The sequence below is a fragment of the Neophocaena asiaeorientalis genome, unplaced genomic scaffold, assembly GCF_003031525.2.
Source record: "Neophocaena asiaeorientalis asiaeorientalis breed wild unplaced genomic scaffold, Neophocaena_asiaeorientalis_V1.1 scaffold196, whole genome shotgun sequence".
NCBI classification, from domain to species: Eukaryota; Metazoa; Chordata; class Mammalia; order Artiodactyla; family Phocoenidae; genus Neophocaena; species Neophocaena asiaeorientalis.
In genome coordinates this window covers 4,337,581-4,360,284 of record NW_020173929.1, presented here as the reverse complement: position 1 = coordinate 4,360,284, position 22,704 = coordinate 4,337,581, and the positions used below count along the sequence as shown (strand labels likewise).

Here is a 22,704-nt window from a genome sequence, read left to right as displayed (position 1 = left end):
TAGTAAATTTGCTCTTGTGAGAAGGGTGTCAGGAAGCAGGAGAGAGGGAAACCGTGGAGAGGGGGCTGGAAAGCCTTACACTTTTCCATCTTTTCTATTCTAACTCATTTGGTTTGACAGCCTAATCTGTGGTCCACCTACTGGCATTCCTCTCAGGGCAGGAGATGAGCATCTTATTCCCATCTTCACGAAGTTGCTTACTCAACACCCCCAACTGTCCCTTTGTGAGTCTCCCTGGGACCCAAAGTGGGCAGTAGAAAGTTCTGTTCAGGGTCAACACAGATCATCAATAAAAGTCACTCCGACGCCATGCATTTCTATTTCCCAGCACAAGTTGTCCAACCAGCTTATCAGAGATTATACTAAATAATAGACTCATTCCAGTTTTGAAAACTATGAACTCCAATTATCAGATACACCTAGAAAAATTAAAGGTCAAAGATGAAATTCCCCTTTCTCATTAAACACAAAGAAATTAAGGTCCAATACTCATTGAGTCTAATTTGCTACATGACAAGAACTCTTTCACTGGGAGGAGAGAGTATCTGTTCTGGAAACCACTGCATGAACCAAGATCACGGTCCCTGGGTGGGCTGGATGCCTGTTGTCTCCACTCTCATCTCAGGCTGCGAACTATGCTTCCTGGAATCCCCTTCCTTGTATGGTTCTAGGGGCGAGTGTGTCAATGAAAGGAGATCACGTGAGATTTGAAGGCAGAAAGGCAGAGAGCCATTACTCTGCACTGGGGTGATCCGTCACTAGACTTTGAGTCCTCTCCATGAGCTAAGTCATTGCTGTACCACCTTTGACTTACCGTAGTGCCTTCTTGGTCACCTTGCAAGCTCTCTGTTCTCTATTTGCCCTACGCTCAGGCTGGTGTCATTGGTAACTGTGTCTAGGATCCTCCTGCTGTAGCCTTCCAGGCGTCACTTCCTACATCAGTGGAAGCCCTAATGTCCATCTTCAAACCTTTATTCCTGCAATAGCAGTAGCGGCTCTGACTGATCCCAGCTGATACACTGGGCAAACACAAACATCACTTTCATGAAGAGCCACTTATCGGATCTAAGCCAAGCCAGCAACTGGGGTCAAGCCACTCACATTCAGTCATTTCCTGGTAACTGATTCCAACTGGAGGGACGAGTTATTTAAACAGTTTATTTTTCACTTACAAGGAAGCCAACCCCTTCTTCTCTTTCTATAATACCCCGATAACTCATTTTCCTGCTTGAACGAGGTGTCCGTTCCTCATCTCTGAACTGCGGCTGCCCTCCTCTCCAAACAGGATCTGTGGTCCTAGGGAGTTTCTAGGCACACCTGCATGCCTTTAGCTGATTCACAGACTAGCGCATGAGGAACACACTCCAAGTTGAAGGTCTGGCTCAAGTTCCTTTGCAAAAGAGTCATACTTCATGCAGGGTCACATGGTGGGCTTGTGTTCAAGTACCACCTCAATCCCTAGGTCCTCTTCTGCACATTCCAGTGTATTATTTCTTAAACTGACTCACCTCCTGACTCATGGATAACACTAGCATTGGTCCAAATAAGTTTTCATACCATACTTTTGGAATATATTCCCCAATGCTCCTTCCCAAGGTCCTATGTGCTTCTTTGGTCTGGGAATCCCTCAATGTCATCTGGGTGGTCTTAATTCCGGGAGTCTTGACTACAGTGGCTACAACTGAGTCCCAAAGATGACAATATCAAGATTCTAAGTGGATTTTAATTCCTGACGGTTCTCTGATACGGAAGAGTATCTGGAGATGGGTGTTCCAGGCAGAAGGAATGACAAGAGCAAATGTCCTGAGCTGGGAGTGTGCCTGGTGGGTTCAAGAGGCAGCAAGGTGGCCCAGACTTGGAGCAGACTTGAGGGAGAGGGGGAGATTAGCAGATGAGGCTATATATGTACTGGAGAGTCAATGGTGTGAGATCCAGGAGACCATGATTTTGACTTTTATCTTGAGTGACTTGAAAGTTACTCAAGCATTCTGAGAATTGGCTGAAGGGGGGCAACCTAGAAGAGAGATGATGAGAGCCATGTGGGGCTAAGAAATTGTGTCTCCAGAGGAACCATACAGATCTGACATAGAAATTGTCACTGATCCTGGACTTTAAATCTGATTAGATGGGATGGTTGGGTTTCTTCTTTCAGGAGGGGGTGAAGGTATCCTATGTGTGAAAAGAAGATTATAAACATATAATTGGTGGCGGTGCCAAAATCCACTTCTGGTTCTTCCGGGACACATAGCCAGTTTACCTGCCCAGCCTCCCTTGAAGGTAGGTGTGGCTATGGGACTGGTCAGGCTACGGGCAATGGAATTTGAGTGGAGGGGTGCGTGCTACTTCCATGCTTGGCCCATAAACACTGCCCGTTTTTGCTCCTTTGTTGCCTTTTCCTCTGCTGGCTACAGGGATGATCCACCAGGGTGAACCTGAAAGCCAAGTACAGCCAAATGCTGCCTGGCAATGGAATTTAGCACGAATGACCCTCATTCAGAACACAAGCCCTGCCCAGCTGAGGTAACATATTAAAATAAATAAGCTTCCCTCAATATTGCATCCCAGTCCCCCATGGTCATGCCTCTAAGCCCCAAATCTGAAGGGAAATCAGCCCCTCAGCTCTTGTGAGCCCAGCTGCCTTAGAGTTTCCAAGGGGTGTTTGTCTAAGGGACTGATGCATTCTACCTCTTGGGGTAGATAAAAGAATTAATTGTGGAAAGCCTAGTTAACAGCATGCATAGTTGAATCTAAGTCTCTGGGTAGCTTGACAAGGGTGATAGATAGGAATGCATCTCTGATCCATCAACTTAAAAATCCTATGTGGGTTGGGGGTGACTCTTGGTGGGTAATTCACCCATTTCAATACTTTCAGTGGTTTAAGGACAGTTCTAGAACCCATGAGTGAGTTCAGGTTTCAAAGTAGAATTCCTCTTCTGTGGCTTTATCCATGTTACTGTGACCTACCCTCAGTGACCATCTCATAAAAAGCACACCTAACCCAAGCCCCAAATGCCTGCAGCTTGAAACTGCCCTCGCCATCTAGGTTTAAGGAAAGGCTGTTGAGTCTCCTGACGTTGTCACTGTAACATTGCCTCTGCTCCTTTCAGACCTGGCTATGTTGCCTAAAGCTTGTGGTCGCAGGGTATCTTCTTATGTATATTAGAAATTGTGCCAGCCAGTTGTGGGTCCTATTCCTTGGTGAGGCTCTATACTACCAGACCCTTCCATATGTGAATTGTCCCTCTCCTACTCCATGTAATTCTGGTGGGGCTGTCAATCAATCAAGAGTTCCCACCTACAATAGTGGTCATAGGACCAACGATGACCAATCATAGTCAATATCTCCACTGGTTCTCAGAGAGAATCTCGTTTTCTTAGATCATGAACCTGGATCTTCTGGGACCCTCTTTTCCACCACATTTTGTAAAGCCATGAAGTCATCGCTTTACACAGGTAAAGCAGGACTCAGAAGCTGGAGGGGGAAGAACAGGTTCCTAATGACAGCTGTTGATCAACTGGATCCAGCCCTGCCCCAAATCATTTTCCATACCCTTGAACGCGGTTGCATTAGCCAATACATCTTCTAAAATGTAACACATTCAGCTTGTATGAGTGAGTGGGATTCGTTACAACTATCACTTACAGTTGGGGGTTCTATTAATGTTCCCATTCACTTGTTTAACTACAAGATGTCAAGGGAGTCTGCGTATTTTCTTACTGGATACGTTTCTTTTCCTTATGGACATGTATCACACATCCACTGCAGCCGTCAGAAGCTCCTTCTTTCTTATACAGTTCATTCTTTGAATCTACTGCCTTGCCTGAGGATAGCAAGTTAAATGGAGAAGATGAACAATATCTCCCAGATCATTTATCCCCATGAACTTTTCTCTAAAAGGCAGACTGTTGTGTTACTTTATCACCTTAGAGAATCCCTACTGAGAGTAGTTTTTTGAACAAGACCTTTGCATTCAACCCACTGTTTAGGACCTCACTGGGAAAGCCTCTACTCATCGTAACCCTGTATTTCCTTATTCACTGGAAAAGAGCTAATAGAGTCAATTAAAATGAATTTCACAGGTCCTTGAACTGCCTGCTTCCTAAGTTCTTCCATTTTTAACTTTTTGGAGGTTGGTGCCATTCTAAGGGTTCCAATATTCCAGGCCAGCCATTAACACACCGTTTCTTTTCTACAATGCCCTTAGCTTCGGACCCACCGGCACAATGTGGGAATGATCCTTCAGGCCAGGGGTTGGCAAATGACAAAGCCAGATCCAGCCCATATTGGTAGTTATTGGAACACAGGCACACCCATGCATTTACGTATTGTCCATGGCGGTTTTCGTAGTTGCTACAGAAACCATATGGCTGCAAAGCCAAAAATTATTTATTATCAGACCCTTTACACGAAAAGTTTACTGATCTCTGCTCTAGATTAGCATTTCTTGGTTGTTTCCTCATCCTAGCACCACAAAAAATGGTACTCTGAGAGAAAAAGGAATTAATATCTTGACAAGCCTTTGGGCATATTGTTTGGTAAAGTCTACTCTAGACCACTTGGGGCAGGACATGACCTGGTATATACTTGGGACACCACTTATCTGATAGCCTAGTCTTCTTTTTGACATATCTGGGTACCAGTACATGATCTACATCTTGGTTCTGTAGGTCCTATGCCTCGATTCCCATGTAGATTTTAATTCTGGTCAAGGCCAAGGTTATTCTTGTTCATGGGTGGTGGTGGTGGTGACCTCCTGGGCACGCTGACTTCCTGTGCAACTGTACCTGCAATGTAAAACGAGACTTGTAAGGGCACAAAGATGCTCCCATCACTGGTGGGATGAATGGGAGCCATTTGTGGTTCAAGACCAATTACCAACGTACCTGCGCCCGAGTTAGAGCGTGAGCCCCTGAATATGTGTCAGAGTCTGTTCCAGCTGTCACAGCCACTTGCTCCTTTCCTTCAAGCAGCGCCACAGTGAAGCCACTAGGGGTGTAGAGGGCATAGTTAATGCCCATATTCTGAACTGACATCCCGGGTTCCTTGATACGAACTGGTGTCCATGGGATACTTACCTCTGTATTCCAACCACACCAAATGTGGAATCCTTAAACGCCCACCATATTTTGAGGTCCCATCAACATTCTCTCACCTTTTCTCATTTTATTAGGGCATACATTCATTGCAGAAGCCACGACAGAAGCGGCTGTCCACTCCTTATATCGCCATAGAGAAGAAAGGGGGGTTAAGGACCGTTCACACCAACAGAAAGAATGAAACTGCAAGTTTATTTGAAAGTATAAAATTAAAAAAAAAAACCTAATCAAAAAACAAAAGCAACCACGCACCACCTTTCCAGTTTACATCAACTTTGAATGTCACACACGATTTATTTACCACTTGCTTGCATTTTTTTTAAACGTCAATTTCAAAGCAGAAGGAGTTGAGGGCAGGTGATAATGATCACAGCTGAACGATTTTAATGCTAAAACAAAAAGGACTCGCTGATCTCATTTGAGAAAAGAGAGCAGGGATGGTTTTCTGATTGGCATAGATTTAGGCCATGTATAAAAAAACATCCTCGTTGGAATGAGTTAAAAAATAATGCTGGCCACTTATTTGCTATTTTGAGTAGGGGAAAAAAACAACAAAAAACCCCTGCAGCTTTGGTGTCCTATTTATATCTTTTTAAAAACAGCCATTTAAAAAGATCAAATCTATAATAAAAACATCCCTGTGTTTGTTTTAAAAAACATTAATAGACTCTCCTTATGCTACTAAGGCCATTTGTCTTTCCTAAGATGCCTGGAAGCTGAAAAGCGCGTGAGATTAATTCACCACGTGATTAATTAAAATTAGAATCCTTTCCTCTAAACAACTTCCAGAGCAACAGAAAGAAGCAGGGGCCACCAGAGGGAGAAAAGAAGCCACTCTGGCTCACAGGAGATGAAATATTCAGCTAGAGTTCCTCACATACTTTGGCTGCCACCAAAAGTTCTTTCTTCACTGGATTACTCAGAAAATAACCCACGTTATTTTAAAAATGAAAGATGTAGGCAACTATGTTCCTTTTCTTAACTTAAAAAAAAGAATCACCAAGTGGCTAGCTTTCCTGTAACACACTTTGAATTTGGTTTAAAAAATAAAAGCCTACAGAATAGGACCATTGAATGCCACTTCATCCCCCCTCCTGCAGGCTCTGTTTGAATAAGCATCAAAGAGGTTACTGACCACGTGGAAAGCAGCTCTGCATGGGTGACAGCTGCCCGGAGTGGCTCCACTTGGTTCCAGTTTTGTTCCCCCACAGCCATTAGTGTGGATTCTTGACGAATAACACCTACGTTTCCAGCCATGACTTCCTGAGGGGGTTGGCACTGTGGCTGGCTGGGCACAGAGAAAGAGGAAAGCTACCATAAACACAGAGCCTATGCGCCGAGGGAGAAAGGCGTCCCTCTTTCTGCGTCCTTCAAGAACTCGATAAATAATAACTCAAAGTGCAACAATGCACAGACGCCTGGCACACAGGTCAGTCTGGGGGGACTTGTTACTAGCGTGCTCAGCGGGACAAAGGAACGATCACCTCCTTTTGCATCTTTGCTTGGACCTCATTAATGGAAAAACAAACAAACAAAAGACAGCCTTCCTATACACATATAAATAGTCCCTTAACTAGAAGGGAAAAAACAAACACACTGTTTCAAATGCATTTCTAAGAGATTAAAAAAAAAAAAAAAAGTCCAAATGGCAAATCTTGACTCCAAACTATAATCCATGTCTCTCAGAGGAGAAACTATGGGATGCTCGGAGAGGCCTGAGCCTCACTCTGATTCCAGCCCTAACCCTAAATTGCAGCGCTGGAATCTGGGCCTTGGGAAGGGGGGTGAGTGCAGCCCAGGAATCCAGGCTCTCTCGGGGGAGGTACTGAATGAGGTTCTCACGTTGAGTTAGAACCTACAGTGTTCTCGAGTCCAAATGCACAGGTAAAATGACTTCTGAGTGTCAGGGGGACTTAGGGGGCGAGTGTTGAAGCTGCATGAATGGGCAAGGCAGGCTGGGTGTGGCTTACAGGGACAAAGGGCCAGATCAGATTTCTGGGCAACTCAGGTTTAGTACTCATCCCTTGTTTAGGGGCAGGTCACAGCTGGGAGGGAGACAATCCAGAAACCAGGGAAAGGACTGTGGACCAAAGCAGACCCAGGATCTTGGCAGCCTGTACTTTAGGAGCTGAGAACTCAGATAAACTCGTGGTGGGGCTCCCTGCCTGTTCTGGGATGAGGCTGTTGATATATGATCCTGGAGAAAGCTCTCAAAACGAAGATTCTCGGACACATTTTTAAATCCAGACTCTATCCAGACCTGATGGTTTCAGAGTCCTTCAGAAAACCAAAATGACACTGTTGACTTCTGAAGGGCATGACTCACGGCAACAGTGTTCTTTGGCCCCGACCCGGAGCAACGAACAGCCTAGTGCAAGGTGGGTTCTGACGCTCCCCTGGATTCTCTCTAGAGTGGCCATCCAGTGACAGCCTCCTGGTAGGACCATCCAACCCAAATCTCCAAATGGAGCTCTAAGGAAGTAGCCCACAGAGAATCTGGTCCAGTGTCCTCTGCCCTTCTGAACACCCCATACGGCACAAACACTGCTTTCTCAAGGGCTACCTAAGTACCGCACTCTCCGGCCACCTACTCAGCAAGGTTCCAGCAGTAACAGAATGATATGGAGAGTGAGGCTGTGATCCTGGGCCCCGAAGGAAGAGCAACTGCCCAGAAAAGATGCACATACATCAGGGCAACTGAGAGGCCAGAACAGTGCCAGGTCGCCCTCCAAAGAACATCCCTGAAATCTGGGGAAGGAGGTGAATGGAGAGAGAGCTGACGCCCCACATCACTCCTCGAGGCACCCTGAGGAGCTTCCCATGAGCGCAATTGTTAGGATGGTAACAAGTCAGAGCAGATGAACCCATGTGGACTTTGGAAGAGCTGGATCTTATACTTCTTCGGTGCCCTGGCTGGGTGCAGAGTCCCTAGGCTCCGTGGTGCCTTCCTGTGGGCCAGGCTGCCCCGGCCTGTGGCCCGTGTCTTCCACACTCAGGAGGCTGCTGGCTGCCTGGGAACTGGTGCTGTTGGCGCTGCCAGACCGGGACCGGTAAGGGGGCAGGTCGGCTTGGTTCAGAGACTCGGTGTCTGAAGAGTAGGGCGGTGGAGGGAGGTCGTACCATGCGGGTCTGCGATGGAGAGAGCAGGATGGGGCGGGATGGGGGGAAGGGGGGAGAGGAGGGGGAAGAGAAAACATTAGGAGCCCAGGCACGGCAGGCGATGCCAACTTCTGCCCTTTTCCGAGCAGATGCTGACATCGGGGATGAGATTTTCCTTCCAAGGAGAAAGGCAATCCAAGGACTAGGAAAACCAGTGATTTTAAGAAGACGAAAGGAACAGGTCAGCGTGCTCTGCCTGGCCTGTGCCAACTGGACAGTGCCAAAACCACAACCGTTGGTAGGGAGAATTCTAAATATTCCCCGGCTCATCCTGGGTGGTTTGGCAGGGATTCACCTGGCCTGGTGTTTCGATAGAGCCCCTGACAGTCCACAGAACTGGGGGTCCTTACTGAAAGCCCACTCTTACTGGCTGTGCGGACTTGGGTGAGAGGATATCCTCTCAAACCCTCAGTCTCCCTATCTATATAAGGGAGTAATAATGACACCTTGCTTGTAGCGAAATAACTTAAAAGACATTTTATTTTCCAGCTCTCATTTACGGAAGGCTTACTACGAGTCAGGCACTGCGCCACCTACCTTACATCCCTTATTTAATGCTCACAAGAATTCCAGGAGAGAGCCATTACTTTCATGCCCATTGTACTGGGGAGAAAACTGAGGCAAAGGGGCATTAAATGGCTTGCACAGGGTCACACACAACTAGTAAGCAGCAGTGCTAGGATTTGAACCCAGGAATTCTGTCTCCAGATGCAGCAGTTTTAACCTTGCTCTACAATGGATGGTCCAAATGAGTGAGGTCTTGTGTTCTTATGCTTATTTGCGAAGATGTCCTTAAGCACCGCTCCTTGGAGCTTTGTTTAGCTTTTATGAGGAAGGAAAAGGAAGATTAAATAATATAAGAGCTGCCACCGGAGAGGGTTCAAGGAGGAGCCCAGTTAGCCCAGGAACACTGCCTGCAAAATGCCTCGTGCCACATCTGGTGAGTCCTGGGCTCAGTGGAAGAGGAACGCTGAGAGTCCCTGCAGGGCAGGGGATGCTGAGAACCAAGGGGGACTCAGGTAGCTCTAGTCCCGGGACTTCAAAGTGGGTTCTTTGGGTACCCTTGGAGGTCACCAAAGGAGAGAGGAAGGCTGAGCAGGCAGGAATGAGGTCCACTACTGGATCCAACTACAGAACTCTGGGTTTTAACTTTATATTTTGGGGTTCCTTGTACAGCTCCACCTGTGATGAAGGTTCTACTGCTTAACAAAGCTTGAGAGTTCTCTACGCCACCTCCTTTATTTTATAGATGAAGCCAAGCAAAGTTAAGGAACTTATTCACTCATTCATTCACTCACTCACTCACTTATCCATTCATTCATTCAAATAGGAACCAAACCTCGAGTATATACTGGGCACTGTTCTGCGGTAGCAGGTGAGTGCCCAGAGCTGGTCAGGGTCCTGGACGTGTGTCCGTGTGGCATTACCAGGGAGGAGGAGGGATCTGAACTGGCCAGGATCCTAGCGGTACGTCTTCAGATGAGTAACTTAAAAATCTCAGTTTTCTGTCTGTAAAACTGAGGCACATATAGAACCTCCCTCGGTGAGTGGCTGTGAGGACTGAGTGCGGTGATACACGTGAATCGTTTGCAAAGACTCAGTAGAAGTCAAAAGCCGCCGCCGCCTTTGCAGCTGAATGCAGGCTCCTGGCAAGACCAGGATCCCAGGCACGTGCACACGTACGCCCGCCTCTGCGTGGGATGACCTCCCTCCCCGAGGCTCTCCCAGCACGCACCTTTGGTCCAGCAGGGCCTCTGAGTAGGAGGGCGGGGAGCCCACTTCAGACGCGTTCTGCTCGGCTTGGCTGGCCACGTACTGGATGCCATTGTTGACGTTGTAGGTGACGTTGCAGCGGTGAGGGTGGTCCAGGACCACCAGGCGGGAGAGCAGCACGGGGTGCTGGAGCCGGTGTACTGGCAGCGTCATGAGGTTGTTGCGCTTCCGCTGGTGGTGCAGGACCAGAGCCAGCAGGGCCACGACCAGCACAAAGATGACGGAGCTGCCGATGATGGCATAGGTGATGCTGGGATAGTACACGAGCTGGTTCTCTGAGGTCACGAACACCTGCCCGCTGCCTGGTTCTGAGAAGCCCCAGAGGCGAGAGAAAAGGAGAGAGGTTACCAAGTCGGCGCACCCATCTGCCGCAAAGTCAGTCCCAGGACGGGAATGCAAACGTTCGCAGGAGCACGGTTCATGATAGCCGCAAAGTGGAAAGCACCCCAACGTCCATGGATCGGTGAATGGATAAACAAAACGTGGGCTGCCCATACAACGGAATATAATCTGGCCATAAAAAGTACTGGTGCATGCTACAACATGGATGAGCCTCAAAAACGTGCTAAACGGGCTTCCCTGGTGGCGCAGTGGTTGAGAGTCTGCCTGCCAATGCAGGGGACGCGGGTTCGAGCCCTGGTCTGGGAGGATCCCACATGCTGCAGAGCAACTAGGCCCGTGAGCCACAACTACTGAGCCTGCGCGTCTGGAGCCTGTGCTCCGCAACAAGAGAGGCCGCGATAGTGAGAAGCCCACGCACGGCGATGAAGAGTGGCCTCCGCTTGCCACAACTAGAGAAAGCCCTCGCACAGAAACGAAGACCCAGCACAGCCAAAAATAAATAAATAAAATTCAAAGTACGTTTAAAAAAAAAAACGTGCTAAGCAAGATAAGCCAGACAGGGCTTCCCTGGTGGCACAGTGGTTGAGAGTCTGCCTGCCGATGCAGGGGACACGGGCTCCTGCCCCGGTCCGGGAAGACCCCACATGCCGCAGAGCAGCTGGGCCCGTGAGCCATGGCCGCTGAACCTGCGCATCCGGAGCCTGTGCTCTGCAACCGGAGAGGCCACGACAGTGAGAGGCTCGCGTACCGCAAAAAAAAGAAAAAAAGAAAAAAAAAAAAGATAAGCCAGATACAAGAGACCACATAGTGTACGATTCCATTTATATGTGTCCAGGAAAGGCAAATTTACAGAGACAAAAAGTCGATTAATGGTTGCCAGGGGCTGGGGGTGGGAATGGGGATTCACTGGTGATGGGCATCAGGGATCTTGCTCGGGTGATGGAAATGGAAATGTTCTAAAACTGGATGTGGTGATGGCTGTGCAAATTGATACATTTACTAAAACTTATTGAGCTGTACAGTTAAAACGGGCAAATTTTATGTCATGTAAATTATACCCCAATAAAGTTGTTAAAAAAAAATCAGCCCTGGGAAATATAATATCCAGGGAACAGGAGTGATAGTTCCAGTGACAGAAACCCGTTTTTCTCTGGAAATTTATCGTATCACATACGTGAGGAACACTGGCCAGTGTGTCTGGGGTTCCTTATGTCGGCAAAGTATTTATTTAATGCCCGGCCTTTGCCAAACTTTCAAGACGGAGAGCCAGCAGAGCACAGGCTGAAATCATGGACTCTGGGGCCAGACCAGGTTCAAACTCAAGCTATTCAGCTGACTGGCTGCGTGCCCTCTGGGAAGTGGTCAACCTCTCTGTGCTGTAATTTCCTCATCTGTGAAATGGGGGTGGTATTAGTCCCCACCTCACTGGGCTGTCCTGAGCATGAAATGAGTGAATAATTATCAAGCACTTAGAACAACAGCTGACACACTGCGGGTGTTCAAGACATACAAAATATGTGTCTTATCACAGCTACTTGCCTCACAGCAGCTCCGTGAAGTAGGTGCTGTAACTGCCTTCTTTTTAAGATGAAGAAGGAAGCCTGGAGAACTTGGGTCCCCTGACCAGGGCCACAGGGTTAGGAGGTAAGGCGTTGTGCCTGATTTGAGCCCTGTGGTCTGACTCAGAGCCTTGCCTCTGACACTCTGCCCTGCAGCCCCCTACCAAGACCAGCTAGGCAACCGGCACGCATTTCCTCAGAGGCCCTAGGACGAAGGCCTGGAACACGCCCCAGCCCTGCAGGCTGCCAGTCCCCTCCTCTCCACGTGCACTAAGGAGCCACACCTCAAACACTCAGGGGAGAGGCTTCCCCGTCAGCAGGACACACCTGGCAAAGGTGGCCAGGCCCAGGCTGGCATAGGACACCAGAGTGGCCCCTCCTCGTAGAAAGTTGGGGACCCCTCTTCTTTGCGGAAGATCCACAACTACCCACAGCTGCGGCCCAGCTGCAAAAATAATCTAAATGCAGCCTAAGTGAGCAAGTCTGCGACCACACCCTGGGCCCGTTCAACCTCTGAAGCAGTGAAGAGGTTTTGGTGGGTTCACGTGAAGTGGCAGCACCGTCCGCTGGCTGCTCGGGTCCCGGGCCCTCATCACTGGATTGCACGTGGCTCTGCTCACCATGGATCTCCAGTGAGTAGGATGGTGTCTGGCACAGAGTTGACAGCCAATAAATGCATCCAACTCAACGAAAAATAAATCTGTGTATTCACACACCCTGGTAAGGTAGGTGCTGTTATTAGTTTATTATTCCTGTTTTTCAGATGAGCAAATTGACTCAGAGGTGAATTAAGGTGTCTAAGCGCACAAAAGAACTAAGCAGGGGAGTCAGAACGAGAACCCAGATATTTCTCCTTCAAAAGTCCACGTGCCATGCAACACACCATCTCCCCTCCTTTCCCGACACAAACAGTTCCTGATTCCCCACATCAGCCTAATCTGACACAACGAAAGACCTTCCCCCTCAAGCTCCAGGCTGTGTTAATTTTCGTTCCAGTCACACTCAGACATGGACTAAAGGCTAAGAAGATTCTCCAAGTTCCTGTCGGTCACCGTTTCAATGATGAACTGTATAGAAAGAAGCAAGCAAGATCCCAGAGGGGAGGCAGAAGCGTGCTGCAGACGGTTACGGGAGAAAGGCAGCTCTGGATTTTTCTGGAGACAATGAGCTGTCACCCAGAGGTTCTGAGGGAGTTCTGTCTGCTCTCAGCTTAGATAATTAAAAGCTGGGTGGGAGCCTCTGGGTGTATATATATATATATGTGTGTGTGTGTGTGTGTATGTTTCAGATTTCAGGCCTAAAAGAGAAGAGCCTCTTTATTTCATCTCTAGCACAGAGCTGAAGGGTCGAATTCTGGGGCCATCACTGCTAGCTGCTGTTCAAGCAAGTTATTTAACTTTGGGCCTCTGACCATTCTGGCCTCTCCCGTTGCGGAGCACAGGCTCCGGACGCGCAGGCTCAGCGGCCATGGCTCACGGGCCCAGCCGCTCCGCGGCACGTGGGATCTTCCCAGACCGGGACACGAACCCGAGTCCCATGCATCAGCAGGCGGACTCTCAACCACTGCGCCACCAGGGAGGGAAGCCCCAACGCTGCCTCATCTTTAAAATGGCAGTGGTGCTGCGTAAACAGCAGTGGCTATCTCCTTGGATTATTGGCAGCGTAAAATACAACTTACACACCAAGTGCCGAGAGCAAAGTGCCTGGCGAGGGTCTGTACTCAGTTAATGCTGTTCCTCCCTCCTTCCCTCCCATCCTCCCTTCCTTCCTTTGTTTCTATTTCTTTTATTGCAGTAACACTGGTTTATAACACTATGTATGTTCCATGTGTACAACATTGTATTTCGACTTCTACATACACTACAGTGTGCTCACCACCAAAAATTGTTTCCACCTGTCACCATCTGGTTGCTCCCCTTTACCCATCTGCCCTCCTCCCACAGCCCCACCCCTCTGGTAACCACTACTCTGTTCTCTGCATCTACATATTTTGTTGGGTTTGGTCTGTTCACTTATTTTGTTTGTTTGTATTTTATATTCTACATATGAGTGAAATCATACAGTATTTGTCTTTCTCCATCTGATACCTCACTTAGCACAGTACCCATCCATGTTGTAGCAGATGGCGAGATTTCATCTTTTTTAATGGCTGAGCAATATTCCTGTGTGTGTGTGTGTGTGTGTATACACACACATATACCATATCTTCTTTATCCATTATTTCAGCTGTCAATGGGTTGTTTCCATATCTTGGCTACTGTAAGTAGTGCTTCAATGAACACAGGGGGTGCATATATCTTTTTGAACTAGTGTTTTTGTTTTCTTCGGATAAACACCCAGAAGTGGAATTGCTGGACCACATGGTATTTCTATTTTTAAATATTTGAGGAGCCTCCATACTGTTTTCCACAGTGACTGTACCAACTTGTGTTCCCACTGACAGTACACAGGGATTCCCTTTTCTTTTTTTATTGTGGTAAAATACATATGCAACATAAAGTTTGCAATTTTAACCAGTTTTAGGTGAGCAGCTCAGCAGCATGAAGTACATTCACATTGTTGTGGAACTACCACCGCTTTCCACCTCCAGGATTTTTCATCATCCCAAACTAATGATGCGAATTCACAGGGTTCACATTCTTTCCTTTATCCTCTGGACCAGAGGGAGAGGCTGGGAGAATCCCCTTTTGGGAGGTAGAGTCGGATAGAGGATAAGAACTGAATGAGTTCCTTTCCAGCGAGATGTACTTCTTGAAGGAAAAATGTGGATGGATTTTCACATGGAAAACAAATGGGTCCAGAGATTTTAAAACACTGACTTCCAGGTAACCACCTGAGGTTTTAAGAATCCAAGAGGGAGCTCTTAATGAACGGAATGTAAAATGCTTTGCAGGCGAGAATTGGTGATCACATTTGCTCGAGACATTATGATGTTAGGTAACTCAGGGGTGCCTGGTCTCTTTTCTGCTCTGTGTGTAAAATGTCATCGTGTATTAATTCATTAACTAGACTCACTTTTCTGAAGAGCTTGATGAGCCCGCTGGCCAAATTACTAATATCAGAGTTGCGTGGGACCTGAGTTCCAAGTGCATAATCCATGGGTAATGAAGTTGCCATTTATTCTGGCTGTCCCACAAACTAATGCCCTCACTCCACTGTCAAACAGCTTGAATTCCCGTCCTGTATCTGCAGCTTCTACTGCATTAATTCCAGGCAATCTGGTTACCACCAGGGACCGCTGTGCTCTCAGAGCTTCCGGGAGCTCTGGCTGCTGCCCGTGGTGGAGCAGGTTGTGCTCCAGGGCTGCTCGTCACCTCAGTCATCACAGATCTGTGGAGTTATCATGACAGTTTTTTTTTTGCGGTGCGTGGGCCTCTCACTGTTGTGGCCTCTCCCGTTGCGGAGCACAGGCTCTGGACGCGCAGGCTCAGCGGCCATGGCTCATGGGCCTAGCCACTCCGCAGCATGTGGGATCCTCCCGGACCGGGGCACGAACCCGTGTCCCCTGCATCGGCAGGCGGACTCTCAACCACTGCGCCACCAGGGAAGCCCTAACACGACAGTTTCTGAGCAGATGGTGAACATCCTGAGGAGGAGGGCCTTCTTCTAATTCACACAGAGGTGGTATCTGGACTGACAGAAGGACTAAACCAACTGACACCTGTGACTTGGGGTTCCTTTGCTTCTAAAAGATTCCCTCCTCCAGATGCAAATTGCCTTTCCTACAGGATACGATTATTCACCTCTCAGACTGGGCGAAGGCGAAGTCTGAGTTCACATTTTGCTGGCCAGGACTTGGGAAAACAGGTATAATTATTCACACATGGCTGGTGGGAGGGTAAATTGGTACAACCCAGGGTGGTGATGGGGTTAACAATATAGATCAAAATAACAAACTTACATTAACAATACATATCAAAATAGAAAAAGTACATATCCTTTGACCCAGCCATTCCACTCTTAGGAATCTAACAGATATATATACTCACACAAATGAGAAGTAACTCTTTTTTTTTTTTTTTTTTTTATAAATTTATTTATTTATTTTTGGCTGTGTTGGGTTTTCATTTCTGTGCGAGGACTTTCTCTAGTTGTGGCGAGCGGGGGCCACTCTTCATCGCGGTACGCGGGTCTCTCACTGTCGCGGCCTCTCTTGTTGCAGAGCACAGGCTCCAGACGCGCAGGCTCAGTAGCTGTGGCACACGGGCTTAGTTGCTCTGCGGCATGTGGGATCTTCCCAGACCAGGGCTCGAACCCGTGCCCCCTGCATTGGTGGGCTGATTCTTAACCACTGCGCCACCAGGGAAGCCCGAGAAGTAACTCTTTAATACAAGTATTCATGGAAGCATTGTTCGCAATAGCACATATATCAGGAAAGATCTAAATGTCCGTCAATTGCAGCCTGGCTAAATAAATGATGGTGCATCCAGACAGTACCACACCTATTTAAGAAACTAGGGCAGCTCTACATATACTGATGTGAAACAGTCTGAAAGATATCGTGATAAGCTGAACAACAAAAAAAAAGTCCAGTAGAGAATGTTCTGAGTATTTCTAGAAGGACACACAGATCTGGTACGACTGGGAGAGAAGAGAGGCAAGAGGGAGACGTATTTTTCATTGTTTACTCTTTTCTACTTTGTATTATTTATACTGTTTTATCCAGTCAAAAAATAAGCATCTTGTCTCTTCCTCTGGCTTTGCCTAGGCTGATGTGAGTAGAGGTTTCATTACTGGTTTCCTTCCTTCTCTCCCTGTAGTGTGAGGGCTCCTGGGGGAGTTTCACTGCCACTCACTCACTCGGACCCCTCCCTGAGTCCAGAATTCCTGTTCTAGAAGGTTCACTGCCCTGTTCAAACCAACGCCTTACCATTCTCCTGAAAGCTCAACTGCCTCTTTAAAAATTTTATTTCAAAAATTTATTTTTAAAATTAACTTTTCTCCAGAGTAAATATTTTTAAAAGTCAGGTTTAGTGAGGTATAATCGATACACAATAAAACTTACCCTTTTAAAATGTACAATTAGATGAGTTGTAACCAAATGTAACAGTTGCAAGAAGCACCACCACAAGCAAGATATCAAACATTTCCATCCCTCCCGTCATTTACAGCCACTCGGGAATCACTGATCTCTTTTCTGTCCAGAAAGTCAGGTAAGGGAATCATCTAGTAAGTAGCCTACTGTGTGTGGCTTCTTTCGCTCGGCATAACGCTTCTGAGGTGCACCAAGGTTTCTCTGAGTGTTACTATTTCATTCCTTTAGACCGTTGAGCAGTATTCATTGCTTGGATGCAACACAATTTGTTTATCCATCCACCAGTTAAGGGAGGGAAGTGGTTGTTTCCAGTTTCTGGAATGCATATCTTTGTGCTGACATATATTTTCTTATTTTGGCGGGTATATACCTAGGGGCAGGCTGCTGGGTCGTATGGGAAGCGTATGCTTAATTTATAAAAAACTATCACACTGTTTTTCAAGGTGGCTATAGCACTTAGCCTTCTCCCAGTCGCTCTGCATCCTCCCAGCATGTAACATAGCTAGCCTTTTCAATTTCAGCCATGCTCACAGGTGCATAGTGGTATCTCACTGAGGTTTTAAGTTGCATTTCCCAATGACTAATGATGACGAGTATCTGTTCATGTGCTGATTTGCCATCTGTATATCTTCTTTGGTGAAACACCTATTTAAATCTCTTGCCCATTTTAGAATTGGGTTGTCTGACTACTTATTATTGAGTAGTAAGTGTCCTTTAGATGTTCTGGGAGACAAGTTCTTTTCCAGATGTGTGTCTTGCAAATATTTTCTCCCAGACTGTGGCTTGGCTTTTCATCTACTTTACTGTGTCTTTTTGAAGATAAGTGTTCAAATTTTTTTATGAAGTCCGTTGTATTAATTATTTCTCTCGTGTTCTGTGTTTTTTGTATTCTATCCAAGAAATCTTTGCCTAGGAGACGTTTTATAGCTTTAGCTCTTACATTTATAACTATGATCCACTGCAAGTTAATTTCTGTTTATGGTACAAGGTGAAGTTCAATGTCCTTTCCCCCCCCATCCCTTTGGATATCCAATTGTTCCAGTACCATTTGTTGAAAAGCCTATCCTTTTTTATTGAATAACCTTGGCACCTTTGTTGAAAATCAATTGTGCATACAAGGCTGGGTCTATTTCTAAATGATCTATTCTGTTTGATTAAGCTACATGCCAATCCTTATGCCAGTAATTGTGCTGAGAACTACAGCTTTATAGCAAGTCTCAAAATCAGGGAGTGTGAGTCCTGCATGCTCTCTTTTCTTCCAAATGGAATTTTTCTGATTACAAAAATATATTAGAATTAAAATTTTAAGTAATATAGAAATGTTCATGACAGACAACCTCTCCCTCCCCCCTTACACCTACTAGAAAAAAAACAGTTCACAGTTTGGTGTAGACTAGGGGTTGGCAAATTTTCTGTCAAGGGTCAGATAGTAAATATTTTATGATCTGTGTGCTGTACAGTTTCAGCTACAACCACTCAACTCTGTCTCTGTAGTGCAAAAGCATTACAAATAGTACATCAATGAATGAGTGTATTTGTGTCCCAAACTTGATTAAAAAAGACAGCCAGCCAGACCAACCGCTGAGAAACTATCATTTCATAGATTTCTCCAAGCCATTGTTTATTTTCTCTTATTTTGAGAATTACGTTTGTATTACATGCATGTAGGTGACCATGCATTAGATTTTAACAAGGAAACATTTTTAGGAATGTATTCACTTCAGATTAATAATCCTTCAGGAAGAGATAATAGCTCTTAAAACTTCCAGCTAAGGCAGAGAAAACAATTATTACATTTTACAAATGATTTCGTTGTAAGTGTTCTTTTAATTCAGTTTCAGGAAGATCTTATTTCTTGACATCTTTTATGTGTAAAAATGCCTGAATATCTTCATTAAGCCTGAATAACCATTGACTATACATAATTTTCATAGATCAAAAGTTATTTTAAAACATCAAGTAGATATTGCTTCAAAAACTGTTGCGTCAAATAAAATGCAAGATTAAAAAAAGAAAAACCAACCAAACAAAAAACAGGCAGCAGATCAGATTCAGCCCACTGGCCGTAGTTTGCTGACCTGCTAAGTACAGATCCCTCAAAACTCTTCTTTGTGTATGTATGCACGTGCTTTTCTTCATGCTGTACAGACATTTCTACAAATGGACATCTTCCTCACTCACGCACACCTTTGTGAAGAAGGAGCTATGTAGTATCCCATTATATAGGCACGTCACAATTTCACCAATTCCCTACTGATGTACATTTTGGTTGCTTTTTTTTTTTTTTTTTTTTGGTGCTCTGACAAACAATGCCACAACAACATTCAGGCAGACCAACCAGACCATGAGAGCCATGAGGGGAGGGCCAGGCTTGCTGGTCTACTTCTATACTCAGTGCCCAACACAGAGGTTGAGTAAATTAGTCTGTGGCCACTGGTACAACGATTTCTTAGGATGGACTGTGTTTCCCTGGCCATCTAGCCTCCGGGGCTGTCTTGAACGCTCTCCTTTTCTCTGTCCACACTGAGCCACCAAGCGTGGTCAACTGCTGCTGTGCAGGGCTTCTCTAGACTCTGCTTCTGGTCTCCATCAGGCCCAGGCCAGGAAGAGAAACCTCGTTGCGGTCTTACTATCTTTAGTCTCTTTGTCCTCTAACCCTTCTGCAATACTCTCATCAGATTGAACACGACCCAGCTCTGTCGCTGTGTCATTCTTATAAAATTCTTCAGATCCAGGACCCTGAATGGCTCACATCACCCTCCCCAGCCACGCATTCAGACTCCGCAGCCTTCCCCACCTTGGCTTCCCAGTATCAACCCCCCTGGAGGATGTGGGGAGAGAAGTCCAGAGTTGGAATGTTGCATTGCTATTTGCTTTGTGACCTGTTGCCCCCTCCTGATTTGAAAGAAATAATAATACAAATAATACTAACAACCACCATCCATGTTTGCTGTGAACTCAAAAACAGAGTAATCTTCATGATATCATCATAATGACTATCATTGCAGCTCTCAACCTATCAGCAATACCTTATGTGTTCACACATATGACCTCTGATTCTGTAATCCTCAAACCACCTGCAGTGAGTTGAATGGTGTCCCCCCGAAAGATATGTCTACTAGCAACCTCAGAATGTGACCTTATTTGGAATAAGGATCTCTGAAGATATAATTAAGGTAAAGATCTTGAGATGAATTAGGCTGGACTCTCAGAGTGTCCTTATGAGGGACAGAAAAGGAGAAGACCCAGAAACAGACAAGGGAAAAGGCCATATGGAGACGGAAGCAGAGATTGGAATCTTGCAGCCCCCAAGCCAAGAACACCAAGAATTGCAGGCAGCCAGCCGAAGTGAGGAGAGATGTGATTCTCCCTCAGAGCCCCCACAAAGAACCAACCCTGACAGTACCTGCATTTTGGACTTCTGGTCTCCAGAACTGTGAGAACATAAATTTCTGTTGTTTTAAGCCACTGAGGTAGTAGCAATTTGTTTTGGCGGCCCTGGGAACCAAAGAGAGCACCCTGTGAAGTAGACCATTATTTTACAGAGGAGGAAATGGGGGAGCAGGGAGGTTAAGTCACTTGCCCAAGTCCTCCGTGCACCTGGGTTATGATCAATAGCTTTGTTAGAGCTAATTAGAGAGGGAACAGGGAGAAACCCAGCCAGTCTGGTTCCAGAATCCTTGCTCTTCACCTATGACTTTCTTTCATGTTCACCCCTGTCTCCCACCATGAAGAGGAGTTCCTGGTGGGCAAAGGCCGGGCTCTCCCCTTCTTGGAGCCCTACTCAGGGCCAAATGCAGCCTTGTAAACACAGTAGGTATTCCACACGTATTTTTTGATATCTGTAAACTGACTTTGAAACACAGTAATTCACAATCTCTCCATTTACAGAAAGAGTCAAACGTTGAATAAGAAAATGAGGGCAACCTTGAAGCTGAGGCATGAGAACTGGGCCCCCTACTGCTAATCTTCATCCTGTATGTATGATCTCACTTCAACCTTACGACAACCCTTTTTTTACAGATGGGGAAACTGAAGCCCAGAGAGGTTAAGTAACTTACTGAAGGTCACAAAGCAAACAAGTGGTACAACTAGTATTTGTGCCCAGGAGTCTGATGCCAGAAGTCACCACCCTGTCCCAGGTAGTTCTATATGCCCTCCCCTCTCCCGCTTGTCCTGTCCAGTTGTCACCCACCTTATCTCTCTTGGATAAGCGATAAGTCATTGCTTATCGACGCAATGAGCAATGAGAAGCAATGGAATCATTGCTCCAGTAGCTCCAATGACACTGATCAATATATTCTGAAATGTCTTCTGTGAGATGTAAGAGGTATTTCATGACAAAGTGTACCTTGGTCAAAGAGGTATGAGAAAAAGTGGATTCGACAAATTAAACCACTTTCTTTGTAGCTGTTCAGAGTGCAGGCTCTGGAACCAAACTGTCTAGATTCAATCCTTGGCTTTGCCACTTACTGGCTGTGTGACCTAGGACAAGTTACTCTACCTCCTGTGCCTCAAAATCCTCATCCGTGAAGCGGGATAATAGTAGAGTTCACCCCACAGGGTTGTTTTATGGAAAATACATTAAAATCAAGAGTTTAGAACTTTGGCACATAGTAAATACTCAACAAAGCCTAGATATTAATAGCTATCATTACGGGACTTTTCAGAGCCTTGACCAGGTAAATGTATACTGTGATGCTTCCTGAGACGATGTGGCTATTTCACCAGCCCTGGTGCTTTGCTGAGATGGACAGAACATACATCACATTCCGGAAGTTGTCTTTCCATAGCACGGGGGCATGCCTGACCTTTGGGTAAGCTGTTGGAGGAAGTTCTGCGGCTGTCGCTGCTAACTTAAGAGGCAGGAGGTGAGGGGCGACTGCCTAGCGCCCCTCCTCCTCTGAGCAGCACAGGTACTTGCCTCCAGGCCACACCCAGTTATGGGCCAGCATCCCCATCACTGACTGAAGTCGGCCAAGCACCAGGAGCCTCGGACCGTGCAGCAGCTCCTGCACGTGAAACGAGAGATTCCCTCCATTGGGAGGGTTGTCCGACACCCTGCCGTCCTGACACCTGACAAAACCCAGCAGGCGGGAGCTGATCCTGTTCAAATGCGCAAAGAGCCCAAGGCTGCCTTGGGTCAGTTCTCCGGATCCTCGAGTTCACTGTGGCCCCTGCTCCTCGGTGCTACAGCTGTCTGGTAAACCTTATTACCCAGGGAAATGCTGAGCGTACACACTTGGAGCTTCTGAGTGCAGAAAAGTTTCTGAATAATTTAGGGGAAAGGGCTGGTAATAGAATCATTACTCCCCGAGGGGGAGTTTTATTGACCATGAACAAATTCATGGCTTCTGGAGATTTCAGAAAATCTAACACAATGACCTGGTCCCCTGCACCCCAGGGAAGGGCTATTCGTTCTGCACACAATGGGGTCTTGTGTTTCGGTCCCGGCGCAGAGGGGGGACAGAAAGAGTTTAAGAGTTTAACGAAGGGACAGTGGGAAGCTGTTCCCAGCCTCTGGCCTGATAGGGTGAGGATGTGGCTTCTGGAATCGGGTGGGACCCACGGGAGCTGAGGCCTTTGGGGGAGGAATGCGCCCTTCGCCAATCTGCGGCCTGCAGGCAGGGAGCTGGGGGTACAGATATTCTGACCTTTTGTTTTCTACCCTCCAACCTCTTGCTGATGTTTCCTCCTGGCCAAACCCACCCAGAGCCAGAGGGTAAGGAGGTTCAGCCA

The 22,704-nt window shown here is 46.6% G+C and overlaps 1 protein-coding gene across 1 annotated transcript in view; it reads right to left on the bottom strand.

The window, feature by feature from the left end:
- Positions 1 to 5,139: 5,139 nt before the first annotated feature.
- The window catches only part of LDLRAD3 (low density lipoprotein receptor class A domain containing 3), a 178,945-nt gene continuing 161,380 nt past the window's right edge, over positions 5,140 to 22,704 (bottom strand). The window contains exons 4-6 of the mRNA XM_024752534.1: positions 9,992 to 10,337; positions 6,233 to 8,226; positions 5,140 to 5,217 (exon numbers count right to left, since the gene is read on the bottom strand). Coding sequence (XP_024608302.1) covers positions 7,989 to 8,226; positions 9,992 to 10,337 — 584 coding nt within the window. The 3' untranslated portion in view covers positions 5,140 to 5,217; positions 6,233 to 7,988. The remainder of the gene's footprint in view (positions 5,218 to 6,232; positions 8,227 to 9,991; positions 10,338 to 22,704) is intronic.